The sequence below is a fragment of the Salmo trutta genome, chromosome 14 (assembly GCF_901001165.1).
Source record: "Salmo trutta chromosome 14, fSalTru1.1, whole genome shotgun sequence".
In the NCBI taxonomy this organism is placed as follows: Eukaryota; Metazoa; Chordata; class Actinopteri; order Salmoniformes; family Salmonidae; genus Salmo; species Salmo trutta.
The window spans coordinates 71,303,727-71,326,945 of NC_042970.1; the positions used below are offsets into that span (position 1 = coordinate 71,303,727).

At 42.5% G+C, this 23,219-nt stretch overlaps 1 protein-coding gene across 1 annotated transcript; it reads right to left on the bottom strand.

Annotated features, from left to right (window-relative positions):
• Window positions 1-860: 860 nt before the first annotated feature.
• LOC115147267 (inactive phospholipase D5) lies at window positions 861-22,180 on the bottom strand. Its single transcript, XM_029689414.1, has 11 exons — window positions 22,174-22,180; window positions 11,024-11,092; window positions 6,990-7,126; window positions 6,526-6,709; window positions 6,169-6,277; window positions 5,066-5,193; window positions 4,180-4,377; window positions 2,838-2,989; window positions 2,332-2,497; window positions 1,920-2,010; window positions 861-1,751 (listed from the first exon to the last, which is right to left on the bottom strand). Exons 2-11 carry the CDS (start codon window positions 11,060-11,062, stop codon window positions 1,522-1,524), a joined length of 1,434 nt encoding a protein of 477 aa, XP_029545274.1. The 5' UTR covers window positions 11,063-11,092; window positions 22,174-22,180; the 3' UTR covers window positions 861-1,521.
• Window positions 22,181-23,219: the final 1,039 nt, after the last annotated feature.

A 23,219-nucleotide genomic window follows, 5' to 3' on the forward strand; every position in this document is an offset into this window, starting at 1 on the left:
GTAAGCCTAGCCTGTAATTTCAACATGAATAGTCTATAATAAAACTTACTAAAAAGGTTGATATCAAACTTTGCGGTGAACATACAACTAACTGAACATGAAAAAGTAATTCTCATCTCTCATTGAAATCAATTTACATAGTGACCACCCAGAGCCATTTCATATCCAATATAATACTATAGCACCATCATGTGTTCAAAATAAGTACTACCAGACTCCTGACGTTGCTTCATGTGGTGGCCGGCCCCGAACGCAAGGCACGTGCCCTGGGCCCCCGACCCCCAGATAGCGTATGATAGCAAAATCTGTAGAATTGCAGGAAATTATCTTTAAAACTGCTAAATTCTCTCTCAGCCTCATGACAAAATGTGTAAATATTAGGCAATTTGCAACATTTTCTCATAGCCTCATAACCTATTTATGTGAAAATGCCAAAGTAAATATAGCCTTTTTAAATCAATAATATCCTCCCTTCGTTCTATAACAGCCCTGATGGGAAAAGTAAGCCCCATGATTCATTTTCCTACACTTTACCCCGTTACTAGGTCGAAGTGGTGGCCATTATATCCTTTGTTTTTCTGCTACTTCAGGTTGGAATTGTTTCAGAACAGTGGAAATAAGGATGAGGTATCGTTTTTATTACACTCAAGTATAAAATAAGTTCACATTATATTATAGATCAACAAGGCGAAACTGTATCATAAATATATCATAAATATAGTCGACATTCCATGTATTTTAATGAATCATTCCTACTTACATAGGCCTACTGGCTTTTGTATAATGATATTCTTCTGTTCTAGGTCAAATTATCCTCTCGTCCTTGAGCGTGTGTGTGTGTGTGTGTGTGTGTTGGGGGGGGGGGGGGGGGGGCATTTTGGCAGTTCCCCCAAAAGGCATGCCATGCAATTGCACACAGGTAACATCCTACCAGTTATATTTTAATTTGTTTATATGACAATAAGTCTACAGAGGTCGTCTCCATGTAAGCATGTGAAATATAATTAAGGCAAAGCATTTTATGTTTACTATGATTTTTTTTTGTGGTTATATAGATTATTATAAAAGGTTAAACTGCTGAGGTATTCTTGTCAAACTGAATGCATAATCAAACAATACAAAATGCATATATACTTCAGTGTGTGTAAATGTAGAGGTCCTGAAAAAATGACACCATTAGAATAGTCTTTTATGTTCAACCTCCATGCCGCTCATGCGTATAATAATGCATATAATGGTCCACATAACCAGATTTGTGCATCTTCAGCATAATCCATATTTGGCTGTCATCAAACATGGGGTGTCTTCATTAGTACACACCACAGCAAACCGCAGCAAAACGAGAGTTTCATATTGGACAATTTTAACTCGGTCCCTCCCCCTTTCGGCCTGTTTGCGTCCGTTTAGTTCCTAGTGAATACACCCTTGTTTCATGACAAGTTAAAGGGAAAGTTGTGCTGATAGCTTATTAATAGGGGTCGTTAGACTCATTCCAGGTCTCTTTGCCCTCCTTGTTATCCGTCAGACTCTTGACCTCTGGTTGTTGTGGAGGTTCCTGTATTTGCTACCCTCCGGAGTCCTATTACTGGCCTGTAGGGTTTTAGCGTAGCGCGAATGCCAGTCTCTCTCGAATACAGCCTTCACCTGCTCTAGGATTGTGGCGCCCCTCTCCTTGAGAGTGTGTATTGGTTTTATGATGAGTCCGGTCCCAGCGTTATAGGCAAACTCACTCCCCACCCAGTCGTGATTACCTGAGGAAATAGAGGCAGCGCACATCAGATATCAGATATCAGATATCATACCATTTTGGCCTTTGGGGGTTTAAGAGTAAAGGATAATAAATATTGTATGTCTTCTCCGTATAAATAATTGTATAATCAATGATACAGTAGATTCCCAGTGACATCTGGATCACTGACCTATGTACACAGCACTGTCGGTCACCATGTACTTATTGTGGTTGATTCCTGGTTGACTATTAGCCATCTGCTCCCTCCGGCTAAAAAACTTCTGCAGGAATAGAAGATTAAAGTCATAAAACCAAATTGATATCCACCGCAATAGAGGCAATGCTAGGGCACTGCACGGCTTCAAGTTGCTTTAAAACTCAATGAGCCGTCATAGATCTGAATTCCTCAGCCACTATATTCTGAAATAAATATTACAGTCCAAGATCAATGTTTTTAGACCTCAAAAGTAGTCTAATGTCGAGATGAAACTGCCCACACCATTGATTGTGTAAAACCCGCTACAGTACATGGTATTTTGGAGTGTAATATACAGTACATCTCTTTAATAGGCATTTCACAGTCTTTATTTTCATTCACTCACCACTTCGAGGGAGCAGTTGGCCAGCTCCATGCACAGTGACTTGAGGGATATAATGAAGTTAAAGGTGAGCGGGTGGGTCTGCTTCCAGAAACTAATGAGCATACGAACTTTGACCCCTCTCAGGACCACAGCCTCACGTATCATCTCATCGATAGGAGACCAGTATCTGTGTCGATGGAAGGGTCACAAAGTTACAGGAAATGAGATGCACAGCAGAGCACCACAGGGTCTGACAAGAACACTTTTAGCTAACACTTTTAGCCACAATCCTTCATTTGTGTTTCAGCCAATGGCACCCCTGCCACTTGGTTTGCTAAAAAGCTGAGGGTTTGGGCTCTCAAATTCATAAATCAAGGCCCGGATGTAAACTATGGTTGCACTCAGATTGCAGGTTACAGAAAGTATAGCTACAGCTTGTATGACATATATTATGTCATTGGTCCGACTATAATGAGCACATTGTGAAAAGATGAATAGGCTCGTTATCGGATATTGGGAAGCATCACCTTGAAACTAAAGACCCTCCAGACCTTCTGATGAGTAGTGGAAGGTAGTCTGTGACAGAGATGTAGATGAACAACTTGGCGTCCTGCATCACATGCTGTATGGCATCTATGTCCTTGGCCCGATCCTTAGGACAGAAGAGGTCAGGAGAGGTCTGAGGAGGGAAGGAAGGAACCAAGAAAGGAATCATAATTAAGATGAGAACACACATTCAAATGATTCAATTTGACTTGTTTTGATTGCAGGTTATATTAAAGACGGTCAACTATTTCAATAAGTAGAGCTTCAGCTTTTCATAGCTTCACTTTATTACTGCCTTCTGGTTCACACTTTCAAAACAAAGGTTATTTTCCAATTTTAAGCAGTCTCAGTATTTAATAAAGTCTGAGATGTTGGGGGGGGGGAAGTAGCGGGGCGAAACGAGGATGGACATAACCCCAACATGCGTCATTGTCAGAAGTGAACTGAGGGGAGCGGAGGCAGAGGAGGAGGGCAAGATTCTCCAACAGCAGCTTCACAGTAGGACACCATACCATCATTACTTCCTGTTATGCTGATGAATGTGTTCTCTGTAGCTGATCGACATATCATCCCGAGGGGGATGGAGAGATTCATTACTGTCAAATTAGACGCCGACGCGTCCAACGGAGACGTTTCATTTGTTTCTCTGCGTTGCATTTACATGATTAATAACCCGGATGGGCGTCGGATTAATAATTGATAAAGCAATCTGTTATGGGTGTCATAATGTTTTGTAAAGCTGTTCAGAACATTCTAGGGTACAAGAACGTTTTGTAAATATCAGCTCCATGGTCAAGTAATAAGATGTCTGGGAAAACTGCTTAGGGGTAGAGTTAGTTAGGGTTAGTTAGGGTTAGGGCTAGTTAGGGTTAGTTAAGGTTAGTTAGGGTTAGGGATAGTTAGGGTTGGTTATGGTTAGGGTAAATTAGGATTAGTTATGGTTAGGGTAAGTTGGGATTGGTTAGGGTTGGTTAGGGTTAGTTAGGGTTAGCGTTAGGGTAAGTTAGGGTTAGTTAGGGTTAGCGTTAGGGTAAGTTAGGGTTAGTTAGGGTTAGGGTTTGTTATGATTATTCTACTCCATTTCAACAAGAGTGTAGAAACATAACTCCAAAACTCCTATTATGTTATGGTTTGTAGACCATATTATATTATGTTATGGTTTGTAGACCAGTGGTGGCTGGTGTCAGTATACATCGGAGGACAGGCTCATTGTAATGCCTGGGATGGAAGAAATGGAACGCAGCCCGTCCTCCGATTCCTCCCTCCACCAGCCTCCACTGATCTGCTCTATGTAATACATAGTAAATAACAACGAATCCTCACCGACACATAAGCGGTAACCTCTGTATCATTGAGGTACAGCGTTACAGGGCTGTCCTTGCCGTAGAGGGCCGTGACTCTCTTGGACCAGATAGAAGGGATGTAGTCTCTGTACTGGAGCTGCCAGTAAAAGGAGAAGACCCTATGGAGGTCTATAGCCAGACAGCTGCAGTTATAAACCATCACCCCCAACTCCTTCCTCTGTGGAGAGATGCAGGGAAGAGGCGGAGGGAGAGGAGGAGGCAACGTGGTTAACTGTCTGCTTATTAAAGAGAGAATGAGTGTGTTGACTGGACGGCTGAGAGACTCCTCAAACAGACTAGTTATATGCACTATAAATGAATACCTGTCTGATGAAAACATTGTTTGTTTCAGTGTATTGTGTTTGTGGACCTTATACCTGTTTATTTCAGCTGACAAAGACTGCTGACAGCTCATTATTGCATGTACAGTACCTTGAGACATTTCTGTTCTCTGCTGACATTTCTGCTAGAGTGTGTAGATTTCTGTTGTCTTGCACTGGGTGTGTGTGTGTGTGTGTGTGTGGTTGTGTGTGTGTGTGTGTGTGTGTTGACTCCTCATTGGCCAATATCTTAATTACATTCAATGGGAGTTCTACCACCAGCTGGCATTAGGGCATGAAAGTGCAGGTAATCACTTCTCTAATCACTAATGGACTAGATCAGGGTTTCCTAAACTCGGTCCTGGGGCCCTCCCTGGGTGCACCTTTTGGTATTTGCCCTAACACCACACAGCTGATTCAAATAATCAAAGGGTGATGATGAGTTGGTTATTTGAATCAGCTGTGTAGTGCTAGGGCAAAAAACAAAACATGCACCCAGGGGGGACCCAGGACCGAGTTTGGGAAACCCTAGTCTAGAACTGGTACCTTGGACAGTGATCTCCAGTCCATGCTGGCACTGCCAATGAACACATGCTTTCTATCAACAACCCAGAAATTGGAGTGCAGTCCGCCTCCGGTCAGAGCTGACATATTCACAAAGCGAACATCGGCACCTGCAGGGGGAAAATGAAGTCAGGGAAGAAGAATACTTTATTGTCCATTTTCTTGGAGAGAACAGATATGGGTCTTTTTGCTTAACCAGCCCAACTCCAAGGGACTGGAAGCACAGGGACGGCCTCAGTGTAGAACCCCAGGAGCAGTTGAGAAGGGAGCAGTAAAGTGCCTTGCAGAAGGACACAACCTCCAGTCCAACATTTAGGCCCTGTTTCTATTGGCTCCTTAGATCACGGACACATTCGAGAAGAAAGGGAAGCCTGCCAATGTGGCCTGTGGCTGACAGAAAGACGTACAGGCAGCCTTGGAGGCAGGAGGCAGCCCAATTTGACAAGGAAGCAGTTAAGTTGGATCCATTTGCACATTCATGTTGTTTGACCTTGTGGACTCAAGTTTGCCGGAGAGCTCAAGGAGTGAGAGTGGAGCTCATACTGTGATGGATGTTATATAAAATGTTGTATAAACTGGGTGGTTCGAGCCCTAAATGCTGATTGGCTGACAGCGTTGGTATATCAGACAGTATACCATGGGTATGACAAAATGTTATATAAAGTGCTGTATCTGCTTTCCTTAAGATAAATATAAGACACTGTAGCCTACAGATGTAGGGTCTAAATTTGAGTAAATTTGCTACAGCAGGAAAATAATCCTGCAGCAAGAGGAAATTTGAATTACTATGTGGATTATAATTAATGGACATTTTTGTAGGGGTTGATATATTTTTTATTAGGGCAAATCAAGTCTGAATTTTCAATGTGGAAATGATCCCTTTTAGAAGCCTTTTAAAAACTCAAATACACTACAAGTTTGCGTTTCTGCTGAGCAGGAAAATTCTCAACAACAAAATAGTTATTCAATTAAGATCTTACATCTGTATGCATAATTGGGAACACACAGTACTATAGGCCATCAATGAATAATACATTGCTGTTTTTGTATATTATGTGGAGTGATATGAATGAAGTGTCACTTACCATGCTCTGTTAGTTTCTGCAGGTCAGCAGAGTCTGTGAGACTACTGGCAATCTTCAATTTAACCTCCCGAGTCTTGAGGTTGAGCAGTCTCTGGAACAGAAGCTGGCCCTGAGACATAAAAGGATATGTACAGTATGACTGTTATTGTTCCCTTTGCTCTGTGAATGTCCTTATCCAAAGACTGTTGCAGGTTTTGTGTGGCTTAGTATCAATTTCTGCTGCTGGGCGCACTGCTGATATAATGGAATAGCACTTTGCCAAAGTAGAACATTTGTAGAACGGTCCATAGTTTTATAGTTTGCGATATATGATGATGAAGAAGAAGAAGTAGAAGTGGCATTCTTGTTACATGATACCTGTTTGCCAGAGTTGGGCCATGTCTCTTGGTCCCATGAGTTGAGGTTCCAGACGGGAGATACCACCTCCACTGAGTGCTTGGCCTGGTCCAACAGGCTGTTGAGGCCTGTGGAGAGGGGCACGTGGGTTGTACCATCTACGGAAAGGGGGAGGTCCTCCGGAATGTTCTCCACAAGGACAATGCTGATGAGAAAGCATACAGTTTTAATCATACAAATCATATACATCATTTCAGATCTCTGAAATCGATGATGCAGACATCTATGGCCTATGTTTATGATAGCATCTTAGGGCCTTGGAAGATTTTGACTCCTGTCAATTATGACAATGTTGTAGGCATGTAGCTTTACTTGTTACGGATAGGTAGCCCTGCAGACTGTTTTGGACCTTTGTAATGACTTTCATTTAGCTAGCGCAAGTATTTGGTTCTGGGTTCCTTGATTATAGTTCCTGTACCTCTTACCGACAGTGTCTGTTACAGTTCTCTTCTGTGAGTCCGTCCTCGTCCTCCCCCCAGACGTCTACAGCGGAGAAGGTGAGAGCCACCAGCACAGCGAAGCAGCACAGCAGAGCAAAGACGGCTATGCACTTCTGCTGAGACTGGAAGACAGGGAGGAACACACATCATGATTGTGTTCATTAGACACCAAACCGAAGAAAATAGAATGAAATATGGATGACTAAAGTGGACTTCTGTTGGGACTGAAAGACAAAGAGAAAAACACATCAAATCAGGGTTGTGTTCATTAGGCAGCAAACAGACTGAAACATAGACGGACAGCCTGAGAAAGGGTAATGTTTGTTTTCTGTTGCAAAATACTTAGATATGGTGTGCCCTAATGAATACGACCCTGGAGTGATCCAATAGGTAACACAAATACTTAAAATAAAATAATTTAAAACGTATGCCCTAAAGAACATGATCCACATCAACCCAGTAATCAGTTGTAACGTTTCCTGAGTGTAATTAAAAGGAACCTCAATGGAGATATTGAATGCACCGCAACCTAAATCTCAATCTGTCCCCTTGTAATTTGTTTACATCCCAGATTATGACTAATAGTAATGCAGCCAAGGGAGCAAAACTTACAACGAACCGTTTTTGAAAGGAACCTCAATGGATTTATTAAATGCACCTCAATCTCTTCTTTCCTGATCAGGACTAATGGAATCTCAGCCAAGAAGCAAAACTGACTAGATTAACTATTGACAAGTCCATCAGGTCTCAAGTGTTACACAACAAGAAAATCATCCTCCATTAGATTTGTATGTCAATCATCAATACAATTGATCAGCAGTCAAGATTTTGCGAATCAATAACCCAAATAGAACGTCATTGGACTGTGTAGTCAGACATCAGATGTGACAAAGGAAGGTATGGTCCATATTTAAAGCAGGCATTGAGTGTGTGTGAGCTGGACAGTGGAAGTAATCAATTCTCATTGGAGGCTGCGAAGCACATTTCCTCGGCTGCAATCCTCCGGTGGCTAGCTCCAGGCATGCCAAATGAATGGGCTGAGAATGGACGATGCTAGCTTACAGTCTAATGGTAATATATTGAATATTGATGGTGGATATCCTATTCTAGAGATCCTGCCATCCTCTCACACACGTCACAGTATATGCTGTAGTGGAACACTTGAGTTTAGGTTGGAGAGGGAAGGCTGTTATAATGTTCCATTGCCATGGCATTTGAAAACAAAGTATTACAATTTCATATAATGTCACATTTTGACTTGAGGGCAGCTGAACTAAGCCCCATCTCTTTGATAGTCACGACACTTGGAAAATTGGTTCCTTATGAGTTGAAATCATTTCAAATACTTAACCTATGTATGATTGAGCTTGCCTAGCTAAATGGAACTAATACAATTGTCCTAAAAATTCTCAGCCAGAAAGAGTGATCAAATTAAGATCCTACGTCTGTAGGGGTCTTGTACTATATGGTCCGTTTTGAATGAGGATGGAGGGATCACAGGTCATTGATGAAATATGCGTATGGGCCATGGATTCCTTTTCCCTGGGGACCAACACACACACACGGCCAATATCTCTCAAATCCTACTTCATGCTAAGAAGACAAGTGAAGTGGAACAGTCTTCCTGTAATGAATACTCAGGGAGAAAAAGGTGTAGATTCACACCCAGAGCGCAGCAGGTGTTTATTTCACCGTCGTAGAAGGCAGGAATCGTGGTCAAAGGCAGGCAATGGTCATACACAGGTAGGCAAACAGGCAGGAGAAACAAAACTAGGACTGAAGGCAATAACTGGTTCTCACAAATGAGCTAGGAACAGGCTTAGAAGAGTCAAAACGAACAATACCTCTCAAAGGCACAAACAGAATGAACTGAACTAAATAAGGAGCTGATGAGACCAGGTGAGAAACGAACACAGGTGAAATCAATGAACAAAAATGAAAGACAGGGCTACGTTCAAGAACACAAAGAAACAGGGCTACGTTCAAGAATACAACAAAACAGAACACAAGGTTGACTAAGAAAATAAATACAGAACCTTACACTTCCAAACCAAACTGAAGGCAAATTTGATTCACAGTAAAACTATGTTTAAAGGAAAGAAAGAAGGAAAACACTGTTCTATTGAAGTAAAAGAACAGGGGCTTAGTTGTGTAGGGCTTTTCTACAGCTGCCCTACGCCCGCCTGCTTTGTTCAGGCGCATCAGAGCTGAAAGGATTTTGTTAAACCTTAAACCGGCTACTTGGCTGTATTGAGACCGTGTACTACTTTTTGGGGTCTTTTTTGTGTGTAGTAGATGTAAATTACATGTTTAATAGTATAAGGGGTGCGACTTCGGTTTCAGAAATGAGGGGACATCATTATTATAATTTTTTTGTATATCATTTTTTTACTCAGTCAGATAAACACTCTAAACAGCCTACGCGATCACTCGGAGGCATCCGCATGGTCCTAAAGCACGCCGTTGCCTCATTTTGTATCACATTCCTATGATAAAACTGGGAGGGCAAAAATGCAAATTCAGAATGTTGGGGGGGACATGCCCCAGTGAAAGTTGCGCCCCTGAGTGTAAGTATCTATTTTATACAACAGTATTGTGTCTTGAAGACACATCCCCTTGAGGGATAGTAAAGATACAATTTTTCTTCTTCCTTCTCCTAGTGGGTTTGATGTATGTAGTTTTAATTGAGGGCCAAGCAATGTGGTCAATGGTCAGAATACAGATCTCTCTTCTGACAGGTATCCTCAAGAAGTCCCCATTTTTTTCTTCATTTAAAAGTGCGGCCGGCAGTTCTGTTTTGCTTAGCTAGACACTCCTGCAATCTCATTCTCTCAGTTGTTTGGCCCTTTGGCACCACTGTTGACGACGCCTGTATCAGTGTTGCGCTGTGTGTGGCTGTTAGCATCACATTACGTATTCTCTTTCTCTGTTTTTTCTCTCATTTTGTATTTGAATCAACATCCTCCCTTGGCCCCTGCCAGCTTGTCTACTGTCTTTGGGTGAGGGAGCTTTGCCCTGAACCCTTCTTCCACAACTGTAGCTTTTTAAGATTCTATGCAGTCAAGAAATTGCCACCATTACAACCAATAAAACTTCTGACAGCTAGATTTAGTATTTTCATCACCATCCCTTTCTGGCCCCTTGTCAGCTTGTTTAGTGCCTTTTGGGTGAAGGAGTGGTGCAAATATCTCCCTTTTTCCAGCAGCTTTTTAAAACTTCAAGCAGTCAGAAATGTACCATCATTCCCAACCTATGAAACTTTTGCCAGTGAAGCAAAACAAAAACTTGTCATAGTCATAAAAAAACAATAACACTTTTGACAGCTAGTGAAACAAAAAGTGTCACTCCTCAGATATAACATGTTGAGAATGGCCAGTCCACATAGAAAAATATTGTCAAGTCAATTTCAAACCCGGGCCATCATCTACTCTCCGCCCTGTCTGTCTCAAGCGCTCATGCGGAAAGAAGGAGAAACAGCCCGGATGCACTTTCTACTCGTCTGTCGCGCCAAGGGAACGAGGGAACCGCTCTTCCCTTCAATTCATTTAGCCGAGTCAAGGACCTCGCCACGTTTCGCTGATGTTAATACCCATCGGGAAATTCATCCGCAATTAATACAAGCCAGACCTGTCAGATAAATGAAAAGATTTCACAGAAACTATCCCGGCATAAACCCAGAAAGACATTTTCTGGTATCATTTTTAATTCCACAGCAAAATGTTATTTCATTATATAATTTAAAAAACACTATTCTCTGTGACCAATTGTATCTGTATGCAACTAATTACAACTAAAGCCTACTCTTCTGGATATTATAATCAACCAATCAAATCTCATTATGATCAAGTATTAAAATCTCAGCGAGAAAAGTTACGCAACCGAAATGAGCCAGAATGTTCTGTAAGGACATTAACACCCAATTCTGTATAATATAATGAATACGAATATACACAAATCATTCTAAAGAATAAAAAAGGCAGATGATGAATGTATACATCATTGGTAAATCTCGAACTCACCTTCATAGGCTCCTGTGGCTGTGTAGTTGGTGCTGCCATGAGTCCTTTAAACTTCACACACCTGGTCAACTAACGGTTAACTAACGGTTAATCACATTAGACATTCTCCAGTCTCAGTGACCTAGTAAACCACGACCGTGTCCTCGTAAACCATAACCATGACCCTGTCCTCACAGTGTCCCCTTGTCCTCATAATGCTGTTGCTCTGGTCCCGACGGTGTGTGTGATGCGTGGTGTAGTCCGAGGTCTGTCCTGGTATGCCCTGACATGGTCTCTCCACTTCCTCTCTGGCTCTTCCTTTGTGTGCTCTTATACTCTGTCCACTGTGATAGTGTGAAAGTGTGTGTGTTGGGATGTGTGTGTGTTGGGATGTGTGTGTGTTGGGATGTGTGTGTTTGGATGTGTGTGTTTGGATGTGTGTGTGTGCGCTCTCTCTACTCCCCTCCACACTGACAGAGGCAGAGGGAGAGGTAGAGTAGGAACAGGACTATGCCCACCCCTTCAGTCCAAACATCCAATGTGAAAGCGCTCTCCAAGCTGAGCCTCATCCCTCCCTCCCTCCCTCCCTCCCTCCCTCCCTCCCTCCCTCCCTCCCTCCCTCCCCTCTTCTTCCTTCCAACCCGCTCCTCTCCCTTCCTTCCTTCCTTCCTTCCTACCTGCCCTGTGAAGCAAAACTCAACCGGCAGAAAGCAAATGGACCTTGCTAGGGACTAGAATGAAATCCCCAAACATACCCACTGGGTATAGGGCAGAAACTAAAGAAACATACCCACTGGGTATAGGGCAGAAACTAAAGAAACATACCCACTGGGTATAGGGCAGAAACTAAAGAAACATACCCACTGGATATAGGGTAGAAACTAAAGAAACATACCCACTGGGTATAGGGCAGAAACTAAAGAAACATACCCACTGGGTATAGGGCAGAAACTAAAGAAACATACCCACTGGATATAGGGCAGAAACTAAAGAAACATACCCACTGGGTATAGGGCAGAAACTAAAGAAACATACCCACTGGATATAGGGCAGAAACTAAAGAAACATACCCACTGGGTATAGGGCAGAAACTAAAGAACATACCCCTGGGTATAGGGCAGAACTAAGAAACATACCCACTGGGTATAGGGGCAGAACTAAAGAACATACCCACTGGGTATAGGGCAGAAACTAAAGAAACATACCCACTGGGTATAGGGCAGAAACTAAAGAAACATACCCACTGGGTATAGGGCAGAAACTAAAGAAACATACCCACTGGGTATAGGGCAAAAACTAAAGAAACATACCCACTGGGTATAGGGCAGAAACTAAAGAAACATACCCACTGGGTATAGGGCAGAAACTAAAGAAACATACCCACTGGGTATAGGGCAGAAACTAAAGAAACATACCCACTGGGTATAGGGGAGAAACTAAAGAAACATACCCACTGGGTATAGGGCAGAAACTAAAGAAACATACCCACTGGGTATAGAAACTAAAGAAACTACCCACTGGGTATAGGGCAGAACTAAAGAAACATCCCACTGGGTATAGGGCAGAAAGAAACATACCCACTGGGTATAGGGCAGAAACTAAGAAACATACCCACTGGGTAGAGGCAGAAACTAAAGAAACATACCCACTGGGTATAGGGCAGAAACTAAAGAAACATACCCACTGGGTATAGGGCAAAACTAAAGAAACATACCCACTGGGTATAGGGCAGAAACTAAAGAAACATACCCACTGGGTATAGGGCAGAAACTAAAGAACATACCCACTGGGTATAGGGCAGAAACTAAAGAAACATACCCACTGGTATAGGGCAGAAACTAAAGAACATACCCACTGGGTATAGGGCAGAAACTAAAGAAACATACCCACTGGGTATAGGGCAGAAACTAAAGAAACATACCCTGGGTATAGGGCAAAACTAAAGAAACATACCCACTGGGTATAGGGCAGAACTAAAGAACTACCCACTGGGTATAGGGTAGAAACTAAAGAAACATACCCACTGGATATAGGGCAGAAACTAAAGAAACATACCCACTGGGTATAGGACAGAAACTAAAGAAACATACCCACTGGGTATAGGCAGAAAACTAAAGAACATACCCACTGGGTATAGGGCAGAAACTAAAGAAACATACCCACTGGGTATAGGGCAAAAAACTAAAGAAACATACCCACTGGGTATAGGGCAGAAACTAAAGAAACATACCCACTGGGTATAGGGCAGAAACTAAAGAAACATACCCACTGGGTATAGGGCAGAAACTAAAGAAACATACCCACTGGGTATAGGGCAGAAACTAAAGAAACATACCCACTGGGTATAGGGTAGAAACTAAAGAAACATACCCACTGGGTATAGGGCAGAAACTAAAGAAACATACCCACTGGGTATAGGGCAGAAACTAAAGAAACATACCCACTGGGTATAGGGCAGAAACTAAAGAAACATACCCACTGGGTATAGGGCAGAACTAAAGAAACATACCCACTGGGTATAGGGCAGAAAACTAAAGAAACATACCCACTGGGTATAGGGCAGAAACTAAAGAAACATACCCACTGGGTATAGGGCAGAAACTAAAGAAACATACCCACTGGGTATAGGGCAAAAACTAAAGAAACATACCCACTGGGTATAGGGCAGAAACTAAAGAAACATACCCACTGGGTATAGGGCAGAAACTAAAGAAACATACCCACTGGGTATAGGGCAGAAACTAAAGAAACATACCCACTGGGTATAGGACAGAAACTAAAGAACATACCCACTGGGTATAGGGCAGAAACTAAAGAAACATACCCACTGGGTATAGGGCAGAAACTAAAGAAACATACCCACTGGGTATAGGGCAGAAACTAAAGAAACATACCCACTGGGTATAGGGCAGAAACTAAAGAACATACCCACTGGGTATAGGGCAGAAACTAAAGAAACATACCCACTGGGTATAGGGCAGAAACTAAGACAAACTAAAGACTACCCACTGGGTATAGGGCAAAAAACTAAAGAACATACCCACTGGGTATAGGGACAGAAACTAAAGAAACATACCCACTGGGTATAGGGCAAGAAACTAAAGAAAACATACCCACTGGGTATAGGGCAGAAACTAAAGAAACATACCCACTGGGTATAGGGCAGAAACTAAAGAAAACATACCCACTGGGTATAGGGTCAGAAAACTAAAGAAACATACCCACTGGGTATAGGGCAGAAACTAAAGAAACATAACCCACTGGGTATAGGGCAAAAACTAAAGAAACATACCCACTGGGTATAGGGCAGAAACTAAAGAAACATAACCCACTGGGTATAGGGCAGAAACTAAAGAAACATACCCACTGGGGTATAGGGCAGAAACTAAAGAAACATACCCACTGGGTATAGGGCAGAAACTAAAGAAACATACCCACTGGTATAGGGCAGAAACTAAAGAAACATACCCACTGGGTATAGGGCAGAGAAACTAAAGAAACATACCCACTGTGGTATAGGGCAGAACTAAAGAAACATACCCACGGGTATAGAGGGCAGAACTAAAGAAAACAGACCCACTGGGTATAGGGCAGAAACTAAAGAAACATACCCACTGGGGTATAGGCAGAAACTAAAGAAACATACCCCCTGGTATAGGGCAGAAATCTAAAGAAACATACCCACTGGGTATAGGGCAGAACTAAAGACACATACCCACTGGGTATAGGGCAGAACTAAAGAAAACATACCCACTGGGTATAGGGCAGAAACTAAAGAACATAACCCACTGGGTATAGGGCAGAAACTAAAGAAAACATACCCACTGGGTATAGGGCAGAAACTAAAGAAACATACCCACTGGGTATAGGGCAGAAACTAAAGAAACATACCCACTGGGTATAGGGCAGAAACTAAAGAAACTACCCACTGGGTATAGGGCAGAAACTAAAGAAACATACCCACTGGGTATAGGGCAGAAACTAAAGAAACATACCCACTGGGTATAGGGCAGAAACTAAAGAAACATACCCACTGGGTATAGGGCAGAAACTAAGAAACATACCCACTGGGTATAGGGCAGAAACTAAAGAAACATACCCACTGGATATAGGGCAGAAACTAAAGAAACATACCCACTGGGTATAGGGCAGAAACTAAAGAAACTACCCACTGGGTATAGGGCAGAAACTAAAGAAACATACCCACTGGGTATAGGGCAGAAACTAAAGAAACATACCCACTGGGTATAGGGCAGACAACTAAAGAAACATACCCACTGGGTATCGGGCAGAAACTAAAGAAACATACCCACTGGGTATAGGGCAGAAACTAAAGAAACATACCCACTGGGTATAGGGCCAGAAACTAAGAAACATACCACTGGGTATAGGGCAGAAACTAAAGAAACATACCCACTGGGTATAGGGCAGAAACTAAAGAAACATACCCACTGGGTTATAGGGCAGAAACTAAAGAAACATACCCACTGGGTATAGGGCAGAAAACTAAAGAAACATACCCACTGGGTATAGGGCAAGAAACTAAGAAACATACCCACTGGGTATAGGGCAGAAACTAAAGAAACATACCCACTGGGTATAGGGCAGAAACTAAAGAAACATACCACTGGGTATAGGGCAGAAACTAAAGAAACATACCCACTGGGTATAGGGCAGAAACTAAAGAACATACCCACTGGTATAGGGCAGAAACTAAAGAAACATACCCACTGGGTATAGGAGCAGAAACTAAGAAACATACCCACTGGGTATAGGGTTAAGAAACTAAAGAACATACCCACTGGGTATAGGGCAGAACTAAAGAAACATACCCACTGGGTATAGGGGCAAGAAACTAAAGAAACATACCCACTGGGTAAGGGCAGAAACTAAAGAAACATACCCCTGGGTATAGGGCAGAAACTAAAGAAAACATACCCCTGGGTATAGGGAAGAAACTAAGAAACATACCACTGGTATTAAGGGCAGAACCTAAAGAACATACCACTGGGTATAGGGCAGAAAACTAAAGAACATACCCCTGGGTATAGGGCAGAAACTAAAGAAACATACCCACCTGGTATAGGGCAGAAACTAAAGAAACATACCCACTGGGGATAGGGGCAGAAACTAAAGAAACATACCCACTGGGTATAGGGCAGAAACTAAAGAAACATACCACTGGGTATAGGGGCAGAAACTAAAGAAACATCCCACTGGGTATAGGGCGAAACTAAAGAACATACCCACTGGGTATAGGGCAGAAACTAAAGAAACATACCCACTTGGTATAGGCAGAAACTAAAGAAACATACCCACTGGGGTATAGGGCAGAAACTAAAGAAACATACCCACTGGGTATAGGGCACAGAAACTATAAAGAACCATACCCACTGGGTATAGGGCAGAAACTAAAGAAACATACCCACTGGGTATAGGGCAGAACTAAAGAACATACCCACTGGGTATCGGGCAGAAACTAAAGAAACATACCCACTGGGTATAGGGCAGAAACTAAAGAAACATAACCCACTGGGTATAGGGCAGAAACTAAAAGAAACATACCCACTGGGTATAGGGCAGAAACTAAAGAAACATACCCCTGGGTATAGGGCAGAAACTAAGAACATACCCACTGGGTATAGGGAGAAACTTAAAGAAACATAACCCACTGGGTATAGGCAGAACTAAAGAAACATACCCACTGGGTATAGGGCAGAAACTAAAGAAACATACCCACTGGTATAGGGACAGAAACTAAAGAAACATACCCACTGGGTTAGGGCAGAACCTAAAGAAACATACCCACTGGGTATAGGGCAGAAACTAAAGAAACATACCCACTGGGTTATCTAGGGTAGAACTAAAGAAACATACCCACTGGGTATAGGGCAGAAACCTAAAAGAAACATAACCCACTGGTGTATAAAGTGGCAGAAACTAAAGTAAACAATACCCACTGGGTATAAATAGGGCAGAAACCGAAAGAACCATACCCACTGGGTATAGGGCAGAAACTAAAGAAACATACCCACTGGGTATAGGGGCAGAACTAAACTAAAGAAAGATACCCACATTGTGTGGTAGAGGGCAGAAAACTAAAGAAACATACCCACTGGGTGATAGGGCAGAAACTAAAGAAACATAACCCCACTGGGTATAGGAGACAGAAACTAAAAAGAAACATACCCACTGTGGTATATGGCCAGAAAACCTAAAGAAACATACCCACTGGTGGTATAGGGCAGAAACTAAAGAAACATACCCACTGGGTATAGGGACCAGAAACTAGAAGAAATCATACCCACTGGGTATAGGCCAGAACTAAAGAAAACATACTCCACTGGGTATGGGTCAGAAACTAAGAAACATACCCACTGTGTATAGGGCAGAAACTAAAGAAACATACCCACTGGGTATAGGGCAGAAACTAAAGAAACATACCCACTGGGTATAGGGCAGAAACTAAAGAAACATACCCACTGGGTATAGGGCAGAAACTAAAGAAACATACCCACTGGGTATAGGGCAGAAACTAAAGAAACATACCCACTGGTATAGGGCAAGAAACTAAAGAAACATACCCACTGGGTATAGGGCAGAAACTAAAGAAACATACCCACTGGGTATAGGGCAGAAACTAAAGAAACATACCCACTGGGTATAGGGCAGAAAACTAAAGAAACATACCCACTGGGTATAGGGCAGACAACTAAAGAAACATACCCAGTGGGTATAGGGCAGAAACTAAAGAAACATACCCACTGGGTATAGGGCAGAAACTAAAGAAACATACCCACTGGGTATAGGACAGAAACTAAAGAAACATACCCACTGGGTATAGGGCAGAAACTAAAGAAACATACCCACTGGGTATAGGGCAGAAACTAAAGAAACATACCCACTGGGTATAGGGCAGAAACTAAAGAAACATACCCACTGGGTATAGGGCAGAAACTAAAGAAACATACCACTGGTATAGGGCAGAAACTAAAGAAACATACCCACTGGGTATAGGGCAGAAACTAAAGAAACATACCCACTGGGTATAGGGCAGCAGAAACTAAAGAAACATACCCACTGGGTATAGGGCAGAAACTAAAGAAACATACCCACTGGGTATAGGGCAGAAACTAGAAACTAAGAAACATACCCACTGGGTATAGGGCAGAAACTAAAGAAACATACCCACTGGGTATAGGGCAGAAACTAAAGAAACATACCCACTGGGTATAGGGCAGAAACTAAAGAAACATACCCACTGGGTATAGGGCAGAAACTAAAGAAACATACCCACTGGGTATAGGGCGAAACTAAAGAAACATACCCACTGGGTATAGGGGAGAAACTAAAGAAACATACCCACTGGGTATAGGGCAGAAACTAAAGAAACATACCCACTGGGTATAGGACAGAAACTAAAGAAAACATACCCACTGGGTTATAGGGCAGAAACTAAAGAAACATACCCACTGGGTATAGGGCAGAAACTAAAGAAACATACCCACTGGGTATAAGGGCAGAAAACTAAAGAAACATACCCACTGGGTATAGGGTAGAAACTAAAGAAACATTTACCCACTGGATATAGGGCAGAAACTAAAGAAACATTACCCACTGGGTATAGGGCAAAAACAAAGAAACATACCCCACTGGGTAATAGGACAGAAACTAAAGAAACAATACCAACTGGTTGTAGGTGCGCAAAAAGCTAAAGAAACATACCCACTGGGTATAGGGCGAAGAAACTACAGAGAAACATACCCACTGGGTTATCGGCAGAAACCTAAAGAAACATACCCACTGGGTCTAGGGCAGAAACTACAAGAAACATCCCACTGGTTATAGGGCAGAAACTAAAGAGAAACACTACCCACTGGATATAGGGTAGACAGAACCTAAAGAAGAACATACCCACTGGGTATAGGGCAAAAACTTAACGCAACATTACCCTGGGTTTATTAGGGCAGAAACTCCAAAGCAACATACCCACTGGGATAGGACTAAACCATACCCACTGGTATAGGGCAAGAAGAAACTAAAGAAACATACCCACTGGGTATAGGGCAGAAGACTAAAGAAACATACCACTGGGTATAGGGCTAGAAACTAAAGAAACATACCCACTGGGTATAGGGCAGAAACTAAAGAAACATACCCACTGGGTATAGGGCAGAAACTAAAGAAACATACCCACTGGGTTATAGGGCAGAAACTAAGAAACATACCCACTGGGTATAGGGCAGAAACTAAAGAAACATACCCACTGGGTATAGGGCAGAAACTAAAGAAACATACCCACTGGGTATAGGGCAGAAACTAAGAAACCATACCCACTGGGTATAGGGCAGAAACTAAAGAAACATACCCACTGGGTATAGGGCAGAAACTAAAGAAACATACCCATGGTGTATAGGGCAAGAACTAAAGAAACATACCCACTGGGTATAGGGCAGAAAACTAAAGAAACATACCCACTGGGTATAGGGCAGAAACTAAAGAAACATACCCACTGGGTATAGGGCAGAAACTAAAGAAACATACCCACTGGGTATAGGGCAGAAACTAAAGAAACATACCCACTGGGTATAGGGCAGAAAACTAAAGAAACATACCCACTGGGTATAGGGCAGAAACCTAAAGAAACATACCCACTGGGTATAGGGCAGAAACTAAAGAAACATACCCACTGGGTATAGGGCAAAAACTAAAGAAACATACCACGGGTATAGGGCAAAACTAAAGAAACATACCCACTGGAGTATAGGGCAGAAACTAAAGAAAACATACCCACTGGATATAGGGCAGAAACTAAAGAAACATACCCACTGGGTATAGGGCAGAAGAAACTAAAGAAACATACCCACTGGGTATAGGGCAGAAACTAAAGAAACATACCCACTGGGTATAGGGCAGAAACTAAAGAAACATACCCACTGGGTATAGGGCAGAAACTAAAGAAACATACCCACTGGGTATAGGGCAGAAACTAAAGAAACATACCCACTGGGTATAGGGCAAAAACTAAAGAAACATACCCACTGAGTATAGGGCAAAAACTAAAGAAACATACCCACTGGGTATAGGGCAGAAACTAAAGAAACATACCCACTGGGTATAGGGCAGAAACTAAAGAAACATACCCACTGGGTATAGGACAGAAACTAAAGAAACATACCCACTGGGTATAGGGCAGAAACTAAAGAAACATACCCACTGGATATAGGGCAGAAACTAAAGAAACATACCCACTGGATATAGGGCAAGAAACTAAAGAAACATACCCACTGGGTATAGGGCAGAAACTAAAGAAACATACCCACTGGATATAGGGCAGAAACTAAAGAAACATACCCCACTGGGTATAGGGCAGAAACTAAAGAACATACCCACTGGGTATAGGGCAGAACTAAAGAAACATACCCACTGGGTATAGGGCAGAAACTAAAGAAACATACCCAATGGGTATAGGGCAGAAACTAAAGAAACATACCCACTGGGTATAGGGCAGAAACTAAAGAAACATACCCACTGGATATAGGGCAGAAACTAAAGGGCAGAAACTAAAGAAACATACCCACTGGGTATAGGGCAGAAACTAAAGAAACATACCCACTGGGTATAGGGCAGAAACTAAAGAAACATACCCACTGGATATAGGGCAGAAACTAAAGAAACATACCCACTGGATATAGGGCAGAAACTAAAGAAACATACCCACTGGGTATAGGGCAGAAACTAAAGAAACATACCCACTGGATATAGGGCAGAAACTAAAGAAACATACCCACTGGGTATAGGGCAGAAACTAAAGAAACATACCCACTGGGTATAGGGCAGAAACTAAAGAAACATACCCACTGGATATAGGGCAGAAACTAAAGAAACATACCCACTGGGTATAGGGCAGAAACTAAAGAAACATACCCACTGGGTATAGGGCAGAAACTAAAGAAACATACCCACTGGATATAGGGCAGAAACTAAAGAAACATACCCACTGGGTATAGGGTAGAAACTAAAGAAACATACCCACTGGATATAGGGCAGAAACTAAAGAAACATACCCACTGGGTATAGGGCAGAAACTAAAGAAACATACCCACTGAGTATAGGCAGAAACTAAAGAAACATACCCACTGGGTATAGGGCAGAAACTAAAGAAACATACCCACTGGGTATAGGGCAGAAACTAAAGAAACATACCCACTGGGTATAGGGCAGAAACTAAAGAACATACCCACTGGGTATAGGGCAGAAACTAAAGAAACATACCCACTGGGTATAGGGCAGAAACTAAAGAAACATACCCACTGGGTATAGGGCAGAAACTAAAGAAACATACCCACTGGGTATAGGGCAGAAACTAAAGAAACATACCCACTGGGTATAGGGCAGAAACTAAAGAAACATACCCACTGGGTATAGGGCAGAAACTAAAGTAGCTGCAGAACTAACAGAATGTTTATGGTATTGATTCAACTGCACCTCCATCCACCCAACATAATCATGTGATGGATATAGGTATACAGTGTACACAAATACATTATACATACAGTGTACTAAGAACACACATGCACACGCGCGCGCACACACACACACACACACACACACACACACACACACACACACACACACACACACACACACACACACACACACACACACAGCATATCTTATAATACTATGCATCAAGCCAATTATAAATCTTCAAATGATGTCATAATAGTATGTTTGTTTTCTACACCCTCATTTCAATTTCCTGTGTCATAATAATTGAAATTCAATCACTGCGCTTAAGGCCATCAACATCCACAACATCTCTCCACCAGCCCAGTCCCCTTTCTGCTCTAGTCTACAGTCTACAGAGGAAGATAAAACACTCTTGCACTCTGCAGTGCACAAATGCGCATTCAAGACCGCAGTGAGGAAGTGAGGAAGAATCAAGCATGCATGAAACTAAACCACGTTCATCTTTCTCTTCACCTCTAATGTCTCTTTTTTATTCACAGGGAAACTTGGCATGGTTTAACACTAGCGAAGACTGAAGAGCATATGTTACCTACTGCAGGAGGCTACTGCTGAATCTAACTCGGCATAGGGGGTTGGAGCCCATAGGGAGAGAGAGAGAGCTGGTGGGGAGTGGAAAAGTTTAGTTAAAGTCAATTTACCTCAAACAACCTTGGGAGTCTGAGGAATCCTTCTTTCACATCCATCTCCCCAACTTGACCCATCTATATCTGCTAAGCAACTGAGATCTCATCCATAAAGTGGAGAAGCTTGTCAGACTGACACTCTATACCACCCACTTCAGGGATGTTCATATACACTAACCCAGCCTGCAGTATAAACAGCTGCATCCTCAATAGTCTCAGTTAAAGGAAGGTACAAGAGGAGGCCTGGAATCCAGGCTACATCGTCAACGACATAGAATATGAGAACAGCGCTTGACTCATGTTTCAATACAATGTGAGGAAATGTTGCTTCTACTCTACTGTCAATGAAGTGTGTATAATGGTAGTTACAGGATATGTGTTGGTTGCTCATACTCTACTAGAGCATGCTGGAGGGATAATGTGATGAGGAACCCCACTGGGCTCTATGACAGAGAGAGAGGTGCCCTCTGGGTGTCACCCTCTGACTGGAGGAGAAAGAGAGAGCGAGAGAGAGAGAGAGAGAGAGAGAGAGAGAGAGAGAGAGAGAGAGAAGGATGCAGTGAGAGAGAGAGAGCAGGACGGTGTAGACAGGAAGGGTTGAGTCGTGTCCCGAAAGGAAGAATGTTGCCAAAGGTGGGTGCACACGCTGGAACACACACACACGTTTCTAGATACAGTCAATGCCCAGAAACCCCCACCATAGTGTTATTGGCTGGAGGTCACACTTTAACATGTCTGTGTGTTTTCTCAAACCATATTTAGGTCAGTGGGCTTCTCAACATTTTTTATTTTATTTGATTAGAAACACTCAGGTCATATAGTCAGGAAAACTCCTGTTGAAACCCTGGAGATAACCCCTCCACTGAGCTATCAAGTTCAAATCAAATCAAATGGTACTGAATCCAACAGGTGTAGACTTTGCGGTAAAATGCTAATTTACGAGCCCATTCCCAACAGTGCGGAGTTAAAAAGCAAGACAAATATTTGCTAAATAAGAAAGGAAATAGTAGCCCAATAAAAACAATAACGAGGCTTTATAGAAGGAGTACCGGTACTGTGGT